The following is a 21,622-nucleotide window of genomic DNA, read 5'->3' on the forward strand; positions in this document are numbered from 1 at the left end:
TTGAGTTTGGCTCCATCTGGTGGGAGGATGAAGAATGACTGTGTGTCAGACAGAATGTTTGTCAGCCTCCAGATGTTGGAAATATTGTTGAAATACCTTCACAGTGTTTGTCTGTCTCTTTTTGTATTTTAATATCAGGATGTTTGTCTGTCTGTTCAATTCATTTGATTTCCATGAAAGCTGCAATCAGCTGCTGTTGTTCTACTATCAGTCCACTAGATGGCCTTGTGATGCACATGTGGAGGAATTTACAGCTGTGTTTCATGTCAATTACAAGTCAGTTTAACTCTGAGTGGCAGCAGGTGACTAATAATTTATATAGAACAGAACAGACTGAAGATGCTGGAAAATGATTCTTTGTGCAAATATATTCCAAATCTTTACATTTGATTCTTTTCATGTAAAAACAGTTTTCAGTGTTTTCTGCTGTTTTTTCTTCTTGTAAGGATGGAAAACATTTATCAGTCTGGAGGTCTGAGACTGACCCATGGAGAACCTTCCTGAAGCCAACATGCATCAATGAATGTTAAAAATAAAGAGTCCTGATGTGAAACAGAGCTGAGGATAATTAGACCTGATCCAGACTGTGTTGGACCTGAACAGACCCAAACAGAGAGAGAACATCCACCCTGACAGCAGCATGATGCTCCATTAATTCACTGAGCAATGTTTGAGATCTTTGTCAGTAAATATCACAGAGCAGAACAAGCTGCACACTCAGATGTCTGTGATCCGCTCAACACATTTCTCAACAGATCTTACTCTTCTTTTACACATTTTAAACTGAATATATTGTGACTGTCTCTCTCAGGAGCAAACACCTGTCCATGCATCCAACTGGATTCTTCTTTTGGATTGTTTCCATGGTTACGTGTTCATTTTTCTCCATTGTTTGTTTGTAATACATTATTTTGGTGTATATATTCAGGGCTGTAGCCAGGATTTTAGAAATACCCAGAATACAACAACATAAATAATATGTATCATTATTTAGATTTTATTCATGTAATTATCCAATTATATTCTATATTTTATACATTTTATTAAACATGAAGGACTAAATGTTTCTAAATGTCCTCCACACTGCCAGGAATTAATCATGGTGGAGAAATACAAAATCCATTTATAAGATATTTAAATAGTAAATTAATAGAATTAAATAGAAACATAGTAGATAGTAAAAAGTATTTGCAGATAGACTTTATTAACATCTTGGATCATAAAGCTGATGATGAGGATTTGTGTTTATCTATAGAAAAAATAGAGGAAATACAAAAGTGACTTGCAATTATACAAAATAATACAAAATAACAATAACGGCTATGATGATAATAATAATACCAAACTGGAATCAATTTATAGTGAATATTTAAATGAATATTTACACAGAAACTGAAACCAAAAACATAAAACCTCCTTTCAATACAAACTATTTTCAACAAATCCAGATGAATTAACCAAAGGAATAAACAGTGACACCTGCTGGATTTAATCACACATGACAGCTGAGTGCTGATGATGCACAACTTATTTAGAAACAGTCAATGAACAACAGCTGTCAGACTGAATGTGAGCTAAACACATTAAACTGACACTTTAAACAGTCCTGAAACTGTCAAATACCTTCAATCTACTATATGAAATTAGATATGAATTAACATGCACACACACAAAAATAAATGGAGAAAACTAACATCAGCTACTGATCATCATGAACTTTATTCTCTACACAGGAATGTCAGAAACACACAACAGCTCCTGGACTTCTCATCTCTAATGCTGTGTTCACATCATATGGGATGGATGGTAGAGGCGGGAAAGATTCCCATGTTTACAACTCGCCAGCGTTCATGTCACACAACAAATCAAGACGGCTGCATGATTACAAAGTTGGTGGAATGAGGCTCAAAAATACTGTTATTGACAATAATCCAGCATATCCAGTAAATATCAGAGCTTTCAGCTTTTCCACTTCATAATTACCACTTGAATGTTGACCTGAATTCTATTTACAAGTCAGAATCTCATAATTAGCATCATTCCAATATGATATGAACGCAGCATAAGAGCAGCCACACTCCAGCTGCTGAGCCTCAGCCTTCACCATTAGAGGTGTTCATTTAACCAGCCAATAGGAGGCCTGTTGTTCTGACCATCATTTGTCATGTGATCTCTAAATAAGTGAAGGAATCAGGTAACACAGTTACTATGAAACTACTAGAAGAACTACAACTAAACATTGTGAAGATCCCATTCCCATTATCCCATTACAGTTCAAGCCTTTCTAATACACTAACAACAGAAAACAACAACAACTGGACTCAGTTTATCATTTGATTCATTTTACAAACAAACTGTCAATCATGTGGAAACCATGTTTACATTTACAAGCAGTGAGAGATCATGTTGGTACTAAATACCATCAGCTGTGTGTGATCCTGTACAGACTGAACTATCTGGTCAGCAGTGAGAAAGTTTCTCTAACAGGAGGAGACTCTTCCTCCTCCAGACCACACAGAGACACTGAGGAACGAGAAAAGAGCCCAAACCCAGCATACAGAGGCTGAGTGAATGTGGTGTTGAAGGTGTGGAGGTGGATCAGTGTGTCAGAGGAGACTCTGTGGAAGGACAGAGTGCCAGCAGGACAGTCCACATACACTGCTACTCTGCCAGAGACAGAGGAGGAGGAGGAGGAGGAGGAGGAGGAGGAGGAGGAGGAGATGGATGTTTGTCTCTTATTGTGCCAGACATAGTAACCATCATCATCAGAGCAGTGCAGATTCCAGGACTGATCATTCCATCCAAACAAACAGTCTTTACTGTTTCCTTTCCTTCTGATTCCTCTGTAAGTCACTGATATAGTAACTGTTCCTCTCCACTCGACCTCCCAGTAACAGCGACCAGTCAGATCATTTCTACACAGCAGCTGAACCCAGTAATCAAATCTGTCTGGATGATCAGGATATGACTGAACCTCCTTCACATGTGTCACCTTCCTGTTGTTGTCAGACAGTTTGAGTTTTCTGTGTGCTGTGTTTGGATCCAGTGTGAGTTGACAGAAATCTGATGGAGAGAACGAGACACAATACAGCTGCAGTTATTGATCGATCATCTGTTTGATGATGACATCATCTTCATCCTCAGTAGGATGTGAATGAGTGATGTCACAGTTTGAAGTTTGCTTTGTTTTGATGAATGAAATGAAAAACACACTTACACTTCCTCAGACCTGGTGTCAAGTATCGGACTCCAGCAGGCTGCAGTCTGAAAGGAGGAGGGGGGTCAGAGCAGCACGTTCTCTTTCAGCATGCAAACATGGACATGATATTACTGCTGCTCCATTATGGCAAAAACCATAATCACGATTATTTAACACGATTACTCGTTGACTTTGGAAACATTGTGCATCTATTTAAAAAAAACAACTATCCCGGCCTCCAATGACAGCAGAGCGCGCATTTGGAAGCAGCAGTTGTGATTTGAACATTCAATATGGACCCAGAGACTGAGCCCCCTGAGTCCAGCCACCCTTGGCCCTATTTGAAGGAAATGTTTAAATATATAAGCTCCAGGAATCAACTGTCTGCCTCAAAGAAAACAACTACTGGCTTTCAAAAATTCACCTTCAAATCTAAAGAAACACATTGAGGTGAGCAGAGCTCTTGCTATGCTAAGTTATTTTCTTGGGCTTATACATGTTAGCCAAGGTTATATTAGTTTAGTTCACTGACATCATGTTATGAATGCTCTAATCTAGCGAAGTACATGTTAATATACAGCAGTCGCCAGAAAAGACAACGGTGCTTTCATTATTTAGCTAACTTCCATGGGAAGGTAAGGTGGTAAGTTAGGTTAGCTTGTCACACATGCTAGCTGGACTTCATTTACAATGTAATATAGGGTCTAGCTTTTCTAGGTTGTGAAATTAGTATTAATGGACAAGTTTGCACTTGCACATTGCCTAGATAGTGCAGGTCAAATTAGTCTTGTCTTTGCAGATAATTGAACATGTTCAGTGGAGTCTGGTTAAACTTTCTCTGGTTTAACAGAAACGATCTGACCCTTTAACAGCAGCTCTGTCTCTATATGAATCCTTCATAATGTCGTCACACACTTATAACAACAATCTGAACCTGTCGGTGGTAAAAACAAACACTTTAGTGAACGTAATTTACCGCAGGCATAAGCTCTTTGTTTTACATTAGCCGTGTAGCGGTCACGATTACAAGGTTCACGTTTAATATGGATCGGTTCCAAGAGTGTTGGTGGGGGGGCTGTGAGTTTACAGACCAGCACTGTCCAGTCAGTTCATGTGAAACACTGCTGTGTATTTTCTTCTGAGCTCTTTAGCAGAGAAAGTTGTGGTCAGTCTGAGCCCACAACGTTAAACATCACTCCTCTCCTTCGTTGGTTTTCCAGACAGACTGAAAGCCACACCGCCATCTACTGTCTGTATCGGAGTATATAACACCAGAATTTAACCAGATTTGAAGATATAACCGTCTTCTTTATTGGTTCTGCCTAATGATATTAGAAAATACAGATGTTACTACTAGTAATTCTTATACCTCTGCAGATGCCATTAGTAATACTTACCAGCAACAACTTCTGTTTATTGTAAAGGTTAGCGTACTTATGCTTACCCTCTGTGATACATTTCACGCTCTAATTGATAATTCTGTAGATTATATGTTACCTAACAGGGTAACGCAGCCCCATACTATGGTTTTTATTGAAATACAGGCCTGGACATTAAGAGACAACCCATTGTGTGAGTACTTTTACTTTTAATATTTCAAGTACATTTAAAAGTAATTACTTATTTACTTTTACTTAAGTAGGATTATTATTATTATTATCATCATCATTTCCACACAGACACACATACACACACACTCTAAACACACACACACATACACACACACACACACACACACACTCTAAACACACACATACACACACATACACACACATATATTCACACACACACACACACACACACACACACACATATACACACACTCTAAACACACACACACACACACACACACACACACACACACACACACGTACACACATACACACGTACACACATATACATATACACACACACATATACATACACACACACAGACACATATTTATGTGTGTATATATATATATTTTTTAATATCAAAACCATTATTATGATTATTATTATTATCACTATTGCTGATATCCATCAGTTTAGTTCAGTTTTCTTTCTTTTGTGTATTTATTTATGTAATTTGCATTACAAAACATTGTTGACATTATTGTTGTTTTCAAACTGTAAAGTTAACATAATGTTTTACTGTTTGGATGTTAAAACCTGTACCTGCCCCTGTTTGTACTACTTTGTACAATGTGCTTTGGCAACACTGTACTTTAATATGCTCATGCCAATAAAGCCTCACTGAACTGAAATGAACTGAGTGAAAGAGAAATTACACAAGTGACGTCACCACTGTCACAAATCTAAATTACACAACACGTAGTTCCGACCAAGCAATCTCATTGGTCAACCTCCCGGCAAACTTCACCACGTTAAACCCGCGGTTAATTTTACCAGCAGTTTGAGTGATGACAGTATTCCGTGGCTGGTGGGCTCCGAGGCGCTTTAATTCCAGTTTCTCCTCCAAATAAAGAGTTTAGACCCTGTGCTCGAGTATGAAATCCACTTTATTTTTTATTTTAAGTTAGCTGGCGTTAGCTGAGAAAGTCTCCCCTCTTTTTGGCCGACTGTAAATTCCAAGCTCGCGCTGTAGCCGCACTGCAACGTCATTTGAAATATCTCACAGTTGATTGGCTATCTGTCTGACAGAGAGCTATCTGATTGGCTATCTGTCAGACAGCGAGCCAATCAACTGTGAAATATGAAATGACGTTTTAGTGGGGCTACAGGCTGTCTGCCCCACTGGTCATCAATTTCATGTGATCTACATTGAATACACTGTAACACTCTGAGCATGCGTATTCATATTTTCCCACATACAAGACACATTACATTGTGAGAGAGGGGCTAGCCCCACATTCACACCAGCCACTAGGCCCGCTGCGGACACGAAATCAGGAAAACGCAGTCTGAGGCAGCAATGCAGGGAACAATTAAAAATGAACTAAAATCCTAACATATATTATATAATGCAATTTATGAATATGCTATAATCATAGATAATAAATTATAGCAGATAAAAATTTGAAAATTGATAACATCACTTGTTTGCGCAGTTCTTTCTGGCTGTGCCCCAATGACCAGTCGCCAGTGGTAACGTTGTATTGTATACAGCCACGCCAATAAAACCAATTTAATTGAATTGAGAGACAGAGACAGAGAGAAATAGATAGATAGATAGATAGATAGATAGATAGATAGATAGATAGATAGATAGATAGACAGATAGAGAGAGAGAGAGAGAGTAGTTGGCAGCAGGTGCATTTAAAGGCTAAATGACTGAGCAGCAAGATGGATGGTGGAAAAAAGAGGAAGGGTGGAGCAAAGAGGGAGAAAAAAAGAAAAGCACTTGCAGGAGATGCCGTTAAATGCCGCCAGGTTAGTCAGTAAATAAACGTGCTAGCTAGCTAATGTAGCTAATGTTACCGATGTGTCATCGTCCCTTGTTAATGTTAAAACAGCAAACAAACTGGACAATCAGCAATAAAAGTGGTAGTTCCCTTTCTAATTTCCTCAAAAACATTGATGGCATAATTGGCATATCTAGTCAAGTTAATGTGGTCAATATTATTTGAATATTAATGCATTATGGTGAAAATTTCAGTCAGTGAGTTCATGCTTTGAGCTCATAATTTGAAATTACTAAGACAACACAACGTCTTCTGTCACTATTCAGGCTACTGTAATTTGTTTAAACTTAAAGATCTGTGTTATTCAATGTTTGTGTTGGTTAAAGGGCTATTTTAACCATTGATGGGTAACTGTTAGTGTCTATCAGTAAACTGAGGAGGGTATTGTGCTCTTGCTCTGTTCTTTGAATAGGTGGAGAGAGAGTTGTTAACTGTATTATATTGGTACATTAAAAGATATGCTGTGCTGTGCTCTTGCTTTTTTTTCTTTTTGAAGGTGGAGAGAGAAGCATTGGTGCCACAGTAGTACAGAAGCCCACTACTTCAGAGCAACCTGCAGGTACAAGACATTTTCTATTTTGTTAGTATATTGGTTGTTTATTTAGTTATTTATTATTTAATAAATATTGGTTAAAAATTAGTCCTTCTGTCGTATGATATGCACCTTTGGTTCTATTTGAGGTTCATAACAATACATTGTACTAACCAGTTGTTGGCTCATTAGTTTGTTATTCACATGCACTAAAATTCACCAGAATGCAGGAAATCAAGTCTTTGTAACTAATATTTTCCTAGTGGGGACCCTCAGACCCCCCACTTAAAAAGTGACTTGACTGGGGCTATATTTCACGCTTTATTTCCCAGCCTGAATGATTTTCCCAGTCCGGCCCTGCTGCATACCCTGTACTTACCCTGTTATTACATGTAACAAGGGGGGAACTATCAGTGCTTTAGATGACAGCCTGCACACCCTGTAATTACCCTGTAACTAAATGTAACAAGGGGGGAACAACCAACATAACTTACTCTGTAACTACAGAGGACAATATGAAAACAGCTTTACTTGCCTCAGAACATGGCAGAACAAACTAAATTAACTACACAGTTTGCAATCAGAAGAGTATATGAACCATACATATGCGTTCTGATTCATACCTCATGTTTTATCTTTAGCTATATTTATATTAGCTGTAGTTATATATTTATTTCGTGGGATGAAAGGAGACCATGCACAGAGCTGAAGAAAGGATAAGCTTGCACCTTGAGGACTCCAAATGCTGGACGAAAACAACTGCCAGGGAGAAAACTTTCAACATTTTAATGACTTCAACATGTGTTTACACACAAGTGAGTGACATCTTTGGTGGGTGAATTCTGTCCGCCAATGGTAGGCGGAGCCAAGATGCCATAAACGAGCGTCAAGTGATGAAGTTTGCTGGTGAGGTGAATGACAGCATCCATGAAAATACACTATCCCCTGGACCTTTGTTCTGAAGTAAACCCACAAATTCACCCTGTAGTTATTTTAAGTATCCCAAAATGAAAAAGGAGCAATGTGTTTTGGCTGTTTTATTGGTAATAAGGTCATTTTGAAATAAAATCACATCAGATTTATTAAGTGCTGAAGAAGTCATCACTCCATCTTCCCTGAATGTCCAGATTTTTGTTCAGTTTTATGGTCATACTGTACCCTGTAATAACATAACAGGTACCTAGTAGTTAAATAATAACGAGTATTAATTCTCTCTAAATTCTTCCCAAATTTCCAGATTATTGCTCAGTACGTCGCACACACTCTGTAATAATAGAATAGGTACCCGGTAATTCAAGAACAACAAGAATGCAGCAGAGATCATATAATGTGCTGTAGGTAGTTTGCTTGTTGAAGTTACAGTGAGCTGTCTAGACTCACTAATTCATTTGGAATTGATCCTGTCTTTAATTGAGTGAATGTTCAGTCACCTGTTGATGTTGTGTGATTAGTGAATGAGTGTGCAGGAGGTGTGGCTGCTTGCTTATGAAAATTTCTTCAGTTGATTTTTAAGCTGAGTCGTATATTGAGTAATAAGCTTAAAGTAACTAGAATAACAAGTGTTGACATGTCAGCTTTGTAGATTATGTTTTGTATGTCCTGCATATAAATAAGAGTGTGTAAGTCATGTATTTGATACATGCATTAATAATTTCTGATGTGAACCTACACTTTTAGATCTGTGAATGTTTTTAGTGTTCATTCTCTCTAGTATTCAGCACTGATCTGTTCCTGCATCACATTATAAGCTTTGTGGTACTTTATATATTTCTGTATACTCAGAAAATACACAGGAAACACGTGTAAATCATGTGATATGTTGTCTGTTTTTGATGAGAACATAAATCTCTTGTCACAATAGAACAATACTATAAATTTGAATTTCACTTTGTGGGTAAAATGACACATTCAGAACCACTCCATGGCTAAAATGAGCACTTCTTTGTTTAGAAACAATATGTATATGCTAAATGTCTTTAAAGAAGCATCCTTTTCACAACTCAGGGGTTTTTCTTTTTGAAAGCAAATTGTTTTATTGCCATATAAAATTGCCCCCCACCCCTCTGATTTCATTGGGTGGGGGGCAATGATATAGTATGATGCAGTTTGTTGTAAGATTCCATGTTGATTTTCCTCCTGTCCTCTGCATTTTTTGAGTCACCAGCCACCAGTGATAAATATATATTGGTAGCTACTGTACTGGTACATCGTTAGTACAAAAGATTACACAGCTATGGAGTAATTACACTGTACGTTGGGGGCTGTAATCTAAAGCATTTCCCTCTTTCTTTTCAGACTCAGCAGTTTGTAGTCTGGACAGATGCCAGGACTGTTTAAACTGATTCACACTAACAAACCTGTCCACCTGTCTGTCCATACCTGAGAGTGTCCAGTCTCCAGTGTGGATCCTCCAGTCCAGCAAACAGCAGCTTCTCTCCTGAAGCTCCTGGATGATTGTACCTCAAGTCAAGCTCTGTCAGATGGGAGGGGTTGGAGCTCAGAGCTGAGACCAGAGAAGCACAGCCTTCCTCTGTGATCAGACATCCTGACAGACTGCAGACACAAAATGACACACGTCACATGATCTGAGATCATGTGTTTATTACTGTCATCACCAATGTGTTTCTGTGATCTTTAGAGTTAAACTTAACACTTTCAGTCACTACTTTTCGATTCAAATGGCTAACCACTGTAACACTTTTATTGTGAAGTTGTTCCAGCTTCCTGTAACCTTAGTGAACATGATGTTAGGGACTGCTACCTTGTCACTGCATAAAAATAGGTCTAAATAAAAGAATAGTGAAAGAAGAAACAACCACAGTGAGCTGACTAGATGAAGAGCTGCAGGTGACAGATGCTCACAGTTGAATACAGGACAATCCCAACTAATATGGCATATAAGGACTGAATGTTGTGGAAAAACAGTAAGGAAATATTTCTGACTCTATTCGGTTTCAGGAATCATCCAGAGTTTTAAGTTTGTTTGAAACAAAACATGAATTAATTGGTGGTTAACCACAGCTAGGATGCACTGTTATATCACCATGGTGAGTAAAAATCACTATCATTCCAGCACAGATAATGTTCTGAAATTAAAAGAAACTATAACTATTAAAAGTCTGCTCACTGAATAACTGTCTCTATGTGTTTTACTTTAGGCCAGTTACACAGTTCTTCATTCAGTTTTTGGATCTTAAAACTCCTCTCTGGTATTTCAGGTTCCAACAGCAGAGACAGAACAAAACTAATAAAAATATATAAAAAGAAAGTTATTCACAAACTATAAACACATAACTGGTCTGAAAATAACTTGAATAGAGAAAAGCCCAGGTTTTTATCTCCTCATATACATTACAGTTTAAATGGTGATCAGTTGAACAGTTAAATCCTGACCTGAGAGTTTTCAGTGTACAGTGTGGACTCTCCAGTCCGGCAGACAGTAGCTTCACTCCTGAATCCTGAAAGTTGTTGTTACTCAACTCAAGCTCTCTCAGACTACAGGACTGGGAGCTGAGAACTGAGGACAGAGCTGCACAGCTTCTCTCTGAGAGGTTACAGTCAGTCAGTCTGAAGAGACAATAATAAACAAGAAGACAAATAACATTTGTGTTGAAATAGGTCTAAACTCTGATGATATGTAATCTCTTCAAAGAACTGGCTATGATCTTTGGTGATCTGTTTTAAACCAGCCAGAGATGTGACAGTTAATAATCAATTAATCAGGATAAAAAGTAATTCAGTAACATAAATCACATGGTATCAAAACATGACAAGCTTCTTCATGTTAATCAAAGATGTTTTGTTTGTGCTGGACAGTACATGAAGCTGAAGTAGAGAAACATATGTCAGATTTTCTACACAGTAATATTTAAAATCTTGATGAAGAGGAGATTCAGAAATACTGACATGAGAGACGTTGAATAAACTGTATGGTATTTATAGTTATCAGTTGAGACAAACATGATCTGACCTGAGAGTTTCCAGTGTACAGTGTGGACTCGCCAATCCAGCAGATAGTAGCTTCACTCCTGAATCCTGAAAGTTGTTGTTACTCAAGTCCAACTCTCTCAGACTACAGGACTGGGAGCTGAGAACTGAGGACAGAGCTGCACAGCCTCTCTCTGAAAGGTTACAGCCACTCAGTCTGAAGAGACAACAATAAACAATTGGAAAAAATATTTAATGAAACATTTATATTTCTCTCCTCTTTGAATATCTTTTCAATAAATGAATCAATAAATAACTGTCTGTGTACTTACAGAGCTTTGTTGGAGGCTTTCACCACTGGCATCAGCCTCAGAAGAGCATCCTCTGAAGCAGTGTATTTCCTCAGGTCAAACACATCCAGATCTTTTTCTGATGACAGTAAGATGAAGACCAGAGCTGACCACTGAGCAGGAGACAGTTTATCTGTGGAGAGACTTCCTGAACTCAGATACTGTTGGATCTCCTCCACTGGAGAACGATCATTCAGTTCATTCAGACAGTGGAACAGATTGATGCTTCTCTCTGCAGACAGATCCTCACTGATCTTCATCTTGATGTACTCGACTGTTTCCTGATTGGTCTGTGAGTTACTTCCTGTCTGTTTCAGCAGACCTTGGAGGATATTCTGATTGTTCTGCAATGAAAAACCCAGGAGGAAGCGGAGGAACAAGTCCAGGTGTCCATTTGGACTCTGCAAGGCCTCGTCCACAGCACTCTGGTAGAAGTGTGTCTCTGCAGATTTGTCTTTTCTTGTTTCAGACTTCTGGGATGTTGTTTGTGCTTCTGCCAGCAGATTGACTCCAGAGTTGATGAATGTCAGATGGACATGAAGAGCAGCCAGAAACTCCTGAACACTCAGATGGATGAAGCAGAACACCTTGTCCTGGTACAGCCCTCTCTCCTCTTTAAAGATCTGTGTGAACATTCCTGAGTACACTGAGGCTGCTTTGATATCAATGCCACAATCTGTCAGGTCTGATTCATAGAAGATCAGGTTGCCTTTCTGCAGCTGCTCAAAAGCCAGTTTTCCCAGAGACTCAATCATCTCCCTGCTCTTTGGACTCCACTGTGGATCTGTCTCACGTCCTCCATCGTACTTGACCTTCTTCAGTTTGGACTGAACCACCAGGAAGTGGATGTACATCTCAGTCAGGGTCTTGGGTAGCTCTCCTCCCCCTATGCTTTTCAACACATCCTCCAGAACTGTAGCAGTGATCCAGCAGAAGACTGGCATGTGGCACATGATGTGGAGGCTTCGTGATCTCTTGATGTAGGAGACAATGCTGCTGGCCCTCTCCTCATCTCTGAATTTCTTCCTGAAGTACTCCTCCTTCTGTGGGTCAGTGAACCCTCTGACCTCTGTCACCATGCCAACACACTCAGGAGGGATCTGATTGGCTGCTGCAGGCCGTGTGGTTATCCAGAGGCGAGCAGAGGGAAGCAGTTTCCCCCTGATGAGGTTTGTCAGCAGCACATCTACTGAGGTGGACACTGTGACATCAGTCAGGATCTCATTGTTGTGGAAGTCCAGCGGAAGTCGACACTCATCCAGACCATCAAAGATGAACACAACCTGGAACTCTTCAAACCTGCAGATTCCTGCTTCTTTGGTTTCAGTAAAGAAGTGATGAACAAGTTCCACCAAGCTGTACTTTTTCTCTTTCAGCACATTCAGCTCTCTGAAAGTGAATGGAAATGTGAAGTGTATGTCCTGGTTGGCTTTGTCTTCAGCCCAGTCCAGAGTGAATTTCTGTGTTAAGACTGTTTTCCCAATGCCAGCCACTCCCTTTGTCATCACTGTTCTGATTGGTTCATCTCTCCCAGGTAAGGCTTTAAAGATGTCTTCTTGTCTAATGGTTGTTTCTGGTCTGTCTGTTTTCCTGGATGTTGTTTCAATCTGTATGACCTCATGTTCATCATTGACATCTGCAGTCCCTCCCTCTGTGATGTAGAGCTCTGTGTAGATCTGATTCAGAAGGGTTGGGTTTCCTGCTTTAGCAATCCCCTCAAACACACACTGGAACTTCTTCTTCAAGTTAGACTTGAGTTTATGATTAAACATATCAGGAGATTCTGTATGAACAAACAGGAAACAGAATCAATGAATAAATTAGTATTAGTAAATATTTCAAAAGACTATAAAAATATTTTCCTCCATCATTAATGTCTCATTTAGTCATCATGTTAAATTTTTATATAAATCCTCTTACTGTTCTGCAGACGGTCAGCCAGCTCCTCCTGCTTCATTCTCCTCAGGAAGTGCAGTGTGATCTTCTGAAATGCCTCTCTGCTGCTCCTCCTCTGCTCTTCCTCCTCACTGTCCAACACCTCCTCACCCTCCCTCTGACTCTCTAAGCATTCTGGGTAATCTGAACTCAGAACCTTCTGCATCTTCTTCAGCTCGTTCTTCACAAAAATGACGATGTTCTCCTCCAGCAGCTGGAACAGAATACTATATGAATGACACAATCAAACTGAAATCATGAAGCAAATATCAGATCCATGTAGAACAGACTGCCAATCCACTGGTCTACAAAGTGCAGCATGGAGATGGTTGTGAACAGAATAGATGTAAAATTAGTTGTTGTACATGTACAGACCATAAATATGGAGTCCAGGTGTGTTTGATGCTGCTGGGCAGATTGACCACTGGGAACCTCTGAGCTCTCCTGGTCCACTCTGTGGAGGAATCATGAAGAATGAGCTCACATTATGTCTGTCCACACAGAGACAAACACAAGCTAAAGGTCCATCAAGTGATATTTGGATGTGAACAGAGAATCAGATGACTCCCTGTAGTGATAAAGCTTTACTAGTCCTGCTGATCCCACTGAGAATCAACAGCTCAGTCTGTTTGTAGCTTTCAGCTCAGTGTTTTGCTTCATCAGTCAGTTTGGTTTAGTCCCAACAGCTCTGAACAACAACCCTCCATACAGCTCTCCCTCCCTCACTGTACACCGCTGAAGTGCCCTGAAGCAAGGCAGCTACACCCTCCAGCTGCTCCAGTGGAAGTGTTCAGTGTCTGCTTGTATCAGACGGGTTGAACTGGGCAGCTCCCAGTATGAAAATGACATTCAAGTGTGTGTAAATGAGAAAGTAGGCAGGAGTCATGTCTGAGGTTTTTGAATGTCTTGTGTTTGAGCAGGTTGAGGAGTATTTATTCAGACACAGTTTGTTGTATGAGCTTCAGTCTGGTTTTACAGCAGCAGACTCTACTGACACCTGTCTTATTCATTTGTTTGATTTTATTAGTCAAAACCTTGATGAAGGAAATTATGCTGACTTGCAGAAAGCTTTTGACACAGTGAATCATTCTGTACTGTTGTCAAAGTTACAGTGCATGGTGTTTGGACATACTGCTGTAAAATGGTTTATTTCTTACATGACAGGAAGAACTCAAGTCTGTGATGTTGAAGTGGTTCTATCAGAACCTCAGGATATTACATGTGTGGTGCTGCATGGTTCTATTTTAAGGCCTCTTATTTCTTATGTATATAAATGATACGACAGCTGCTGTGACATGCAAGCTGCTGCTGTATGCTGATGATTCTACATTACTGCTATCTGGGAATGATGTCAGTGAAATTCACAACTCTTAGTAATTTATCAGAAAGTGTGAGAGAGTGGCTCATAGATAACAAGCTTTCAATACATTTGGGTAAAACCCAGTCAATCCTGTTTGGAACAAAGACGTCAAGAACAAATACACTGAAAATCTTTTGTAATGGAACTGAAATTTTATTATATTATGTCTAATACTTAGGAATAATATTGGACCAGTCACTGTCCCGTGAATCTGTTGTTGATAAAATATTATCTAAGAGTGGCAGCAAACTTAAGTTCCTGTTTTACAGACTAAGGCTCTTTTTAACTTTTCTGTTAAGAAACTTCTCATGTCCTCATTGGTACAGCGTCAGTTTGATTCTGCCTGTTCTGATTGGTTCAGTGGTTTGACATCTACATTTAGGAACAAACTGCAGGTGATGCAAAATAATATTATTCAGTATTTATTAAATGTATCCTCTTTAACTCATGTTGGTGATGAATTCAGAAGTGTAGGACTGCTGCCAGTACAGCTCAGAGTAGAACAACAGAAGCTGCATCATATGTTCAACATTATCAATGAGTTTGCTCCTCAATACTTCACAGATAACAATGGAACATACTCAGCATGGCTATAACACCAGGGCCAGTGTGTGTTCATATAAAGTCCCTCCAGTGAATAATGTAGCCAGAAGTTCCTTTTTTTAAGCTGCTGCCGTGTTGTGGAACAGCCTCCTGTTACACATCCAGCTGTTAAAAATGAGAGGAGCTTATAGAAGTCAGGTCAGGACTTATTTATGGAACATGGTCACAGGTTTATAATGAAATCTGCAATTCCATTTTTACGTCAGCCATCAAATCGTCTTTGTTGTACTTTGTATTTTGATGTGGGCGTTTATTTTATTTAATTTGTGGTGATTCAGTTTTATGTTGTATGTCTTGTGTTTTGTCTTTTAACATCTTGGGACCATGTTGGAAATAAATGTTTTCACTTTAACATGTTTTTTATGTCTGTAATGTATAAATAAATCATATTATGTCACTTCACATATGAACAACTGAGTGCAACACCATGAATGTCTTCCAGGAGAGACTGTCTGAACATGTGATCTGTTATCTCCATATTTAAATGATTATCACGTCTCCTCCCTCTCTATGACGGCCGGCTTTTCACTGATGTGGTCGGACAACACGTCACACAAACCAGTTCTTTTCTAGAATAACCCGACATTTACTGTCAGTTACAGCTTACATCTGATCAGCAGATGGACGTCCTCCTTTAAAATGAATTAAACGTTCCTTCGACCGGTCGCTCTTTAAGGACAGACAGCTGGGTTCAGGTCCAGGAGAGTCTGGTCTCTGCTGCTGGATCCTGAAACAACAACAGCTCTGATAAATGTGCATGTTGGATAGAAATGAAAAGTCTGTTCAGTCTTTGCAGCTTTACATTCTGACCTTCCATCAGCAGGTTGTCCAGATTTAAAATGTATATCTTTATCCATGGACCAGTCACTCTTCATGGAAACACAGCTGGGTCCAGGTCCAGGTCCAGGTCCAGGTCCAGGTCCAAGTCCAGGTCCAGGTCCAGGTCCAGGTCCAGGTCCAGGTCCGGTTCCAGCAGAGTCTGGTCTGTGCTGCTTCTTTGTTCTTCAACACAACACACACAGAGCTCTGAGTGTGAATAATGATGGTGGAGTGATGTGAGTGGAGAACAGTGATGGACAGTTAGAGATCCTCATCTCACCTCTGAGCTTTGGTCTGGCTGTCATGTTTCCTTCGCCTTTTAGAGGGAGGGACTCCCTCCTCTCTGTCCTCACACTGATCCATAGCAGAGAAACACCTTCACACAAACACAACAAGCTCATTCATTACAACAAGCTGCACATCACACCAGCACTGCAGTTACAACGGCGTCATTCTTGATTCAACCACCAGATGGCAGCAAAGTAAGACATTATTCTTCATTTCCACTGAGGTTTAATGTTTAATGTTTTACTTTCAGAAGGTTCCAGTTCTCTGTTGGCTTTTCATTTACCACTATAGAACACATTTAATGGAGATGAGCTGCTGGTGGAGTCAGCTGTGTGGCAGAAGAAATAAAAATACTCACCAGGTGAATTCAGATCCACATCCAGTCACAGAGTCTTTGTAGCTTCACCTGCAGAGGAAACACAGAGAGAGAAACTGCTGCTGATTCTCCTTCATCAGTCCTTCATCATCAGTCTGAGGACTCTGGTTTTCTATGGAGTCATTTGTACTTCTTGCTGTTTTAATTAGAGATTGTACTGAATGACACTTTTAACTTATTTACTTTGAATTTATACTTTTACAAATTGTAAGGATTGAAGGACAGACATTTCCATGATTAATGGTTAAATTTATGGAGTATTGAACATTGATGTTGCACATTACCATCATCATCTACAGTAAAGATTAAAACAGGCAGAATAAGAGAGTACAAACTGTCTGACTCAATAATGTGACATTGATTTTATATTGATATAGTATAAAGATACTGAATGAAGGTTTGGCAGCAACATAAACTTTAGTTTCTATTGCTGCAGCTCTTAGCTTGGTTAAAATACTGAATATCATCAATGAAAAGATGTTTTCAACAGTTTGTCTGTGATATAGTTTAGAAAGATTTCAGAGTTTATTATTTAATGACTTTTTATTAGCTGTTAATCACTAACCATACCCCCTGTGAAACAAAGTCTCCCTCACTACCAGCATGATACTGGTTATTAAACCATGCACCAGTTTAAAGGTGACTGAATGGGGCGACCCTTCATACTGACACTAAACTTCTCTGACAATGAATAAAATGTTTTACACAAACAAACTCAAGACTGTTTGAAACCGTTTGAGTTCATTTGATGTCAAACTGTCAGAACATAATCACATGACTGTGTTTAAGTGCAGTTAGTGACGTGTTGAAAGCTGATAAAATGTGTATCTGTCAGGTTGGTGAGCTGTTGTTGACTTGCTAGCTAGTGACAGTGTTCCTAATATAACTGCAGCACATTTTACTGTTTGATGAACAATAAATTCACTGCAGAACATCTATTAAAACATGGTTTACTTTTACTGCTCAACATTAAGCACAACTAAACAGCAAATTATTAATAATCTATTTCATTCATTTATGAAAAGCAGCAGCATCATACATTGAGCCTTTAACACTCAGTGTCAACTGTGTATTTATTTGAGTCTAATTTATTATTATTGATGCACATATTACATGTTATATGCAGGTAATTTTTCAGAGTAACAACAGACAGTGAAAGGTTGACTGTTGGAATTAGTGTTAAAATAGTGCAGACATGGAACAATGTGTGGCACAGGGGTAACATTCATTAAGACCTGCATTATTGTCTCTGATGCTGTGAAATACACCCAGTGATGGAGGAAACTCAACTGCAGTCAAATACAACAGTTGTTGAAACAAGTAGATTGAAGGTCATTTGTGAGGTTTGTGATGTCACTATTCTTCAACCTTTACTGGAAGTGTGTTGTGTAACTAAACACTTAGTGAGGACAATAGTCCAAGTGCTGCTGGCTTGTTTAACAACTGTACTGGATTGTCTTATATTGTCCAGGTGTTTGTAATAAGTTTCTCTCCTCTATATATGAAAATGAGGTCGACTAAATATTGGAAACATCTTTCAAAATGATTAAGTCCAAAACAACAACCACAGAACCAATGAACCTCCACAAAACTTAACACTTATTGCATCACTGTTGTATTATTCAGGTGTTTCTATTTTTCTGGTCACTTAGTGTGTCAACAGGCTGAATTTTGACTAATGAAGCTTTTCCAGAGTTTCCTCTGATGTTTCTGTTGTCTAAACAGCATCTTGTTAGCAAAGCTAATTAGAGTCAAAGAGGATTAACGAGGTTTCAAACCTTCCACCAGTATTCAACAAAGCAACATAATAAATCACTACTAGCACCATCTCTACTGGTGTCACATCATTTTAACCCCCGCTGACACAAACATGATGAAACCTGTTGCTTACGTTACCTTTAGATGCTGAAAATCATTTTCATCAAGCTGATGAGTGAAGGTGAAATTAATCAGCAGCTTCAACCAGGAAACCAAACGTAGGAAGAACAAACATGTAACTCACAGCAGGAAGATTTCAAATCTCAGTTGCTTCACAAACAGTCTCAACTCTGAATTCATCTTTAACCAGAAGTGACTTTAAAGAAATATGATCCCAGCACAGCGCTGACCTTTGCAATAAAGAACCTGGAACAGCTAAAGTCAAACATTGACAGACTGTATAAATCCTCATCACATAGATTTAGTCTTCTAGCCAAACTCAGGGCAGAACAGTGTGCAGAGCCTCACTGAGCTTCTTGCTGTGAGTGAACTGTAATAACTGAAGGAGACTCAGATTAGCCTTTCGCTGGTTGCAGTCAGAGGACAGTTTAGAGAGACGTTGGTGAGAACATCAACCTGAGACTGTAAAGGTGGGGGGGCTTTGATGGTGCTGGACTCATCCTGAGCACGGCCGCTTTGCTCCCAATGATTTCACTGTATAAACTTGGAATCTGTGTGTAACAGGTCACCTGTTTTCTGTACAGAAAAGCCTTTAAGTTAATAATTCTATCGTAAGATCTCAACGCCACATCAGAAGGTTTAAATAGTTGATGAAGTTACCGCTGTCTCCCAGTCTGGAGACACAGGTATGGATGCTGCTGCTGTGTGACAGCCACAGCTGTTCATTAAAGTCAGAAGAAAGGAGCTACATTACACATCTATCAGCGTCACACAGAGTCTGAAAGCTCCGGACAGATTTAACCCCTTCCTCCACCACTGCCACACACACTCTGTATGTTGTAGATTAAGATATTTTTACCTGTTTTTACTTCTATGTTTGTACTTTTTATGGACTGTAACTCTATTTTTACTCAGCATGTGACCCACATGTGTTCTCTGTGTTTCTTCTTCTTGTAAATAGCAAATAAAGTTATTTGAACTTGTAGCTGTCACTAATACAGACAGAGCAGGTTGTTGTTTTTCTCCACAAAGAAGACAAATGTTGGAAGTTATTGATCTGTGAACACTGACTCAGTACTGTCAGCTGTTATTGGACACTTTGAACAGTGACACTAAAATGGAGGAAAACTTCCACCGTGTTGATTTGTGTTGACTGTTAGTAGAGTTCTGAACTACAGATTTCTGCTGTTTCTACTGGAACTAAACTAACAAGATGAACAAAGAGTCATTCAAGAGTCAAACAGTGAAAACTGTCACAATACAAACAGAATAAAGTTACAATAAATACCTTTAGACGGAGAAAATAAGCTGCAACACGAGGAGAACAGAATGAGGAAGTAAACTTCAACAGGAAATAACCACAGAGACAGGATGTGGTTTCAACAGATCAAAGGCTGTTTTTAATGTTTCTACATCATAAAAATATCAACAGTTATAGATAATTTAGTGCTGATGTTTTTAAATGTTCCATCATGTGAGTTCTGAGTAGTTTGCTGTTATTTCCTTATTTTAAAACATTTTAACTCATTTACAGTTTATGAAAATTACTTTTTCTGTGAAAGTGAGAAAACGTCAATTTTCTTCAGAAAGTGTCTGAACCTTCAAACAGCACGAAGAAGAAATGAGGACAGAAGAAGAAAGTGTGTGAAAGTCAGGTTGGTCCTCACTAAACTTAAAACTCATCTTTGTGCCTTAACCTTCAATTAGTTGCCTTTAATTGAGTCCTTCATGAGCTTGTACTGTGCGGCAGGTCGGTTTCTATCTCAGTGAATTTACTAAGTGTCATCCTGCTGATCAGATTATTGATTATTGTAACTGTCCTGATAAACATTGCATCTCTCTAAGCTTCTGTTTGTTCCACAAACTCATGAGCGTCCAAGCTGTGAGCTCCTCTCTCTTCTCTCCTCCTGTCCTCTCACCACGTCTCTAAACCATCTCTAGCTGGACCAGAACCCATCCTGGACCTGCTTTTCTTCCCTGCTGTCGCTGCCATTTCTTGAGGTTTTGGATCTGGTTCTCCATCCTGCAGGAGTTCAGCCTCACCGCGTGTCTCTCTCTCTGAATGAAGTTTTTATCCTTCTCTCTCCTGTGTGAATAATGTCTTTTCTTGTCTCTTCTCTCGTGTATGTGATGGTGTGATGTGAGTCTCCTCTGTGCGCATGTGTAGTCTGTCCTCCTGCCACGTCTCCATGGTGATGACGGTCGCGTGGTTCAGGTCCTATTCTGCTCTGGTGGCACCTGGAAGCTGCTCTTCATCCTCTTCGTATATCACATTCTTCATATATATATTATAAATCCAATATAATTTTGTTATCCTGTTCCATTCTGTATTCTGTAATTTGTATTTCTGGTTCTGTTCTGTTCACACAACATCTAATGTATGTCTGTCCGTCCTGTTGCTCTTCCTGAAGTTTCTTCCTGTTTTCCCCATTAAATGTTTTTAGGGAGTTTTTCCTTATTCGAGGGTCTAAGGACAGGATGTTGTGTTGCTGTACAGACTGTAAAGCCTCCTGAGGCTAATTTGTGATATTGGGTGATATAAATAAAACTGATTTGACTCACAAAGAGACAAACAAGAGAAAAGCAGATTATGGAAGCAAAATATATTTTAATATCATCCTTCATGTACATGAAAGTTTCCAGAACAATCAGGAGAGAAACAGCTTTATAGAATAATGTACAACATATAGATACTGAATATACACACACCATCATCAAACCAGTCTGTCCACTGTTAGATTCATACTGGGACCAGTTAGACTGTGTTATGGGAGGACTGGTGGACACACCTTCTACTTTTCCTCCACATGTCAGAGAGAAACACTCAACTGTTTCATGATTCACTACATTTTATTTCTCAGAGCTTCAGTATGTTGTTGAATGCAGGACTTTTACTTGTAAAGGAGTATTTGATGGTAGTTTTACTACTTTTACTAAAGTAAAGGATGCAT

At 39.1% G+C, this 21,622-nt stretch overlaps 1 protein-coding gene and 1 long non-coding RNA gene across 5 annotated transcripts; one reads left to right on the forward strand and one right to left on the reverse strand.

The window, feature by feature from the left end:
• Positions 1 to 340: 340 nt before the first annotated feature.
• Positions 341 to 20,026, reverse strand: LOC137188673 (NLR family CARD domain-containing protein 3-like). Of its 4 annotated transcripts, XM_067598281.1 has the most exons (13): positions 19,960 to 20,026; positions 16,776 to 16,823; positions 16,410 to 16,505; positions 16,121 to 16,312; positions 15,918 to 16,037; positions 13,723 to 13,801; positions 13,333 to 13,561; positions 11,395 to 13,195; positions 11,106 to 11,279; positions 10,529 to 10,702; positions 9,515 to 9,688; positions 3,218 to 3,264; positions 341 to 3,063 (listed from the first exon to the last, which is right to left on the reverse strand). In XM_067598281.1, exons 3-13 carry the CDS (start codon positions 16,490 to 16,492, stop codon positions 2,453 to 2,455), a joined length of 3,684 nt encoding a protein of 1,227 aa, XP_067454382.1. In that variant the 5' UTR covers positions 16,493 to 16,505; positions 16,776 to 16,823; positions 19,960 to 20,026; the 3' UTR covers positions 341 to 2,452. The 4 variants fall into 4 exon arrangements, with proteins under 4 accessions (XP_067454382.1, XP_067454381.1, XP_067454383.1 ...); XM_067598280.1 differs by lacking the exon at positions 19,960 to 20,026 and having other exon boundaries at positions 16,776 to 16,977; XM_067598282.1 differs by lacking the exons at positions 10,529 to 10,702; positions 19,960 to 20,026 and having other exon boundaries at positions 16,776 to 16,978.
• On the forward strand, positions 5,166 to 9,587 carry LOC137188675 (uncharacterized). Its single transcript, XR_010929471.1, has 3 exons — positions 5,166 to 6,571; positions 7,100 to 7,162; positions 9,431 to 9,587. It is a non-coding gene; the product is annotated as an uncharacterized lncRNA (long non-coding RNA).
• Positions 20,027 to 21,622: the final 1,596 nt, after the last annotated feature.

The sequence above is a fragment of the Thunnus thynnus genome, chromosome 9 (genome assembly GCF_963924715.1).
Source record: "Thunnus thynnus chromosome 9, fThuThy2.1, whole genome shotgun sequence".
Taxonomy (NCBI): Eukaryota; Metazoa; Chordata; class Actinopteri; order Scombriformes; family Scombridae; genus Thunnus; species Thunnus thynnus.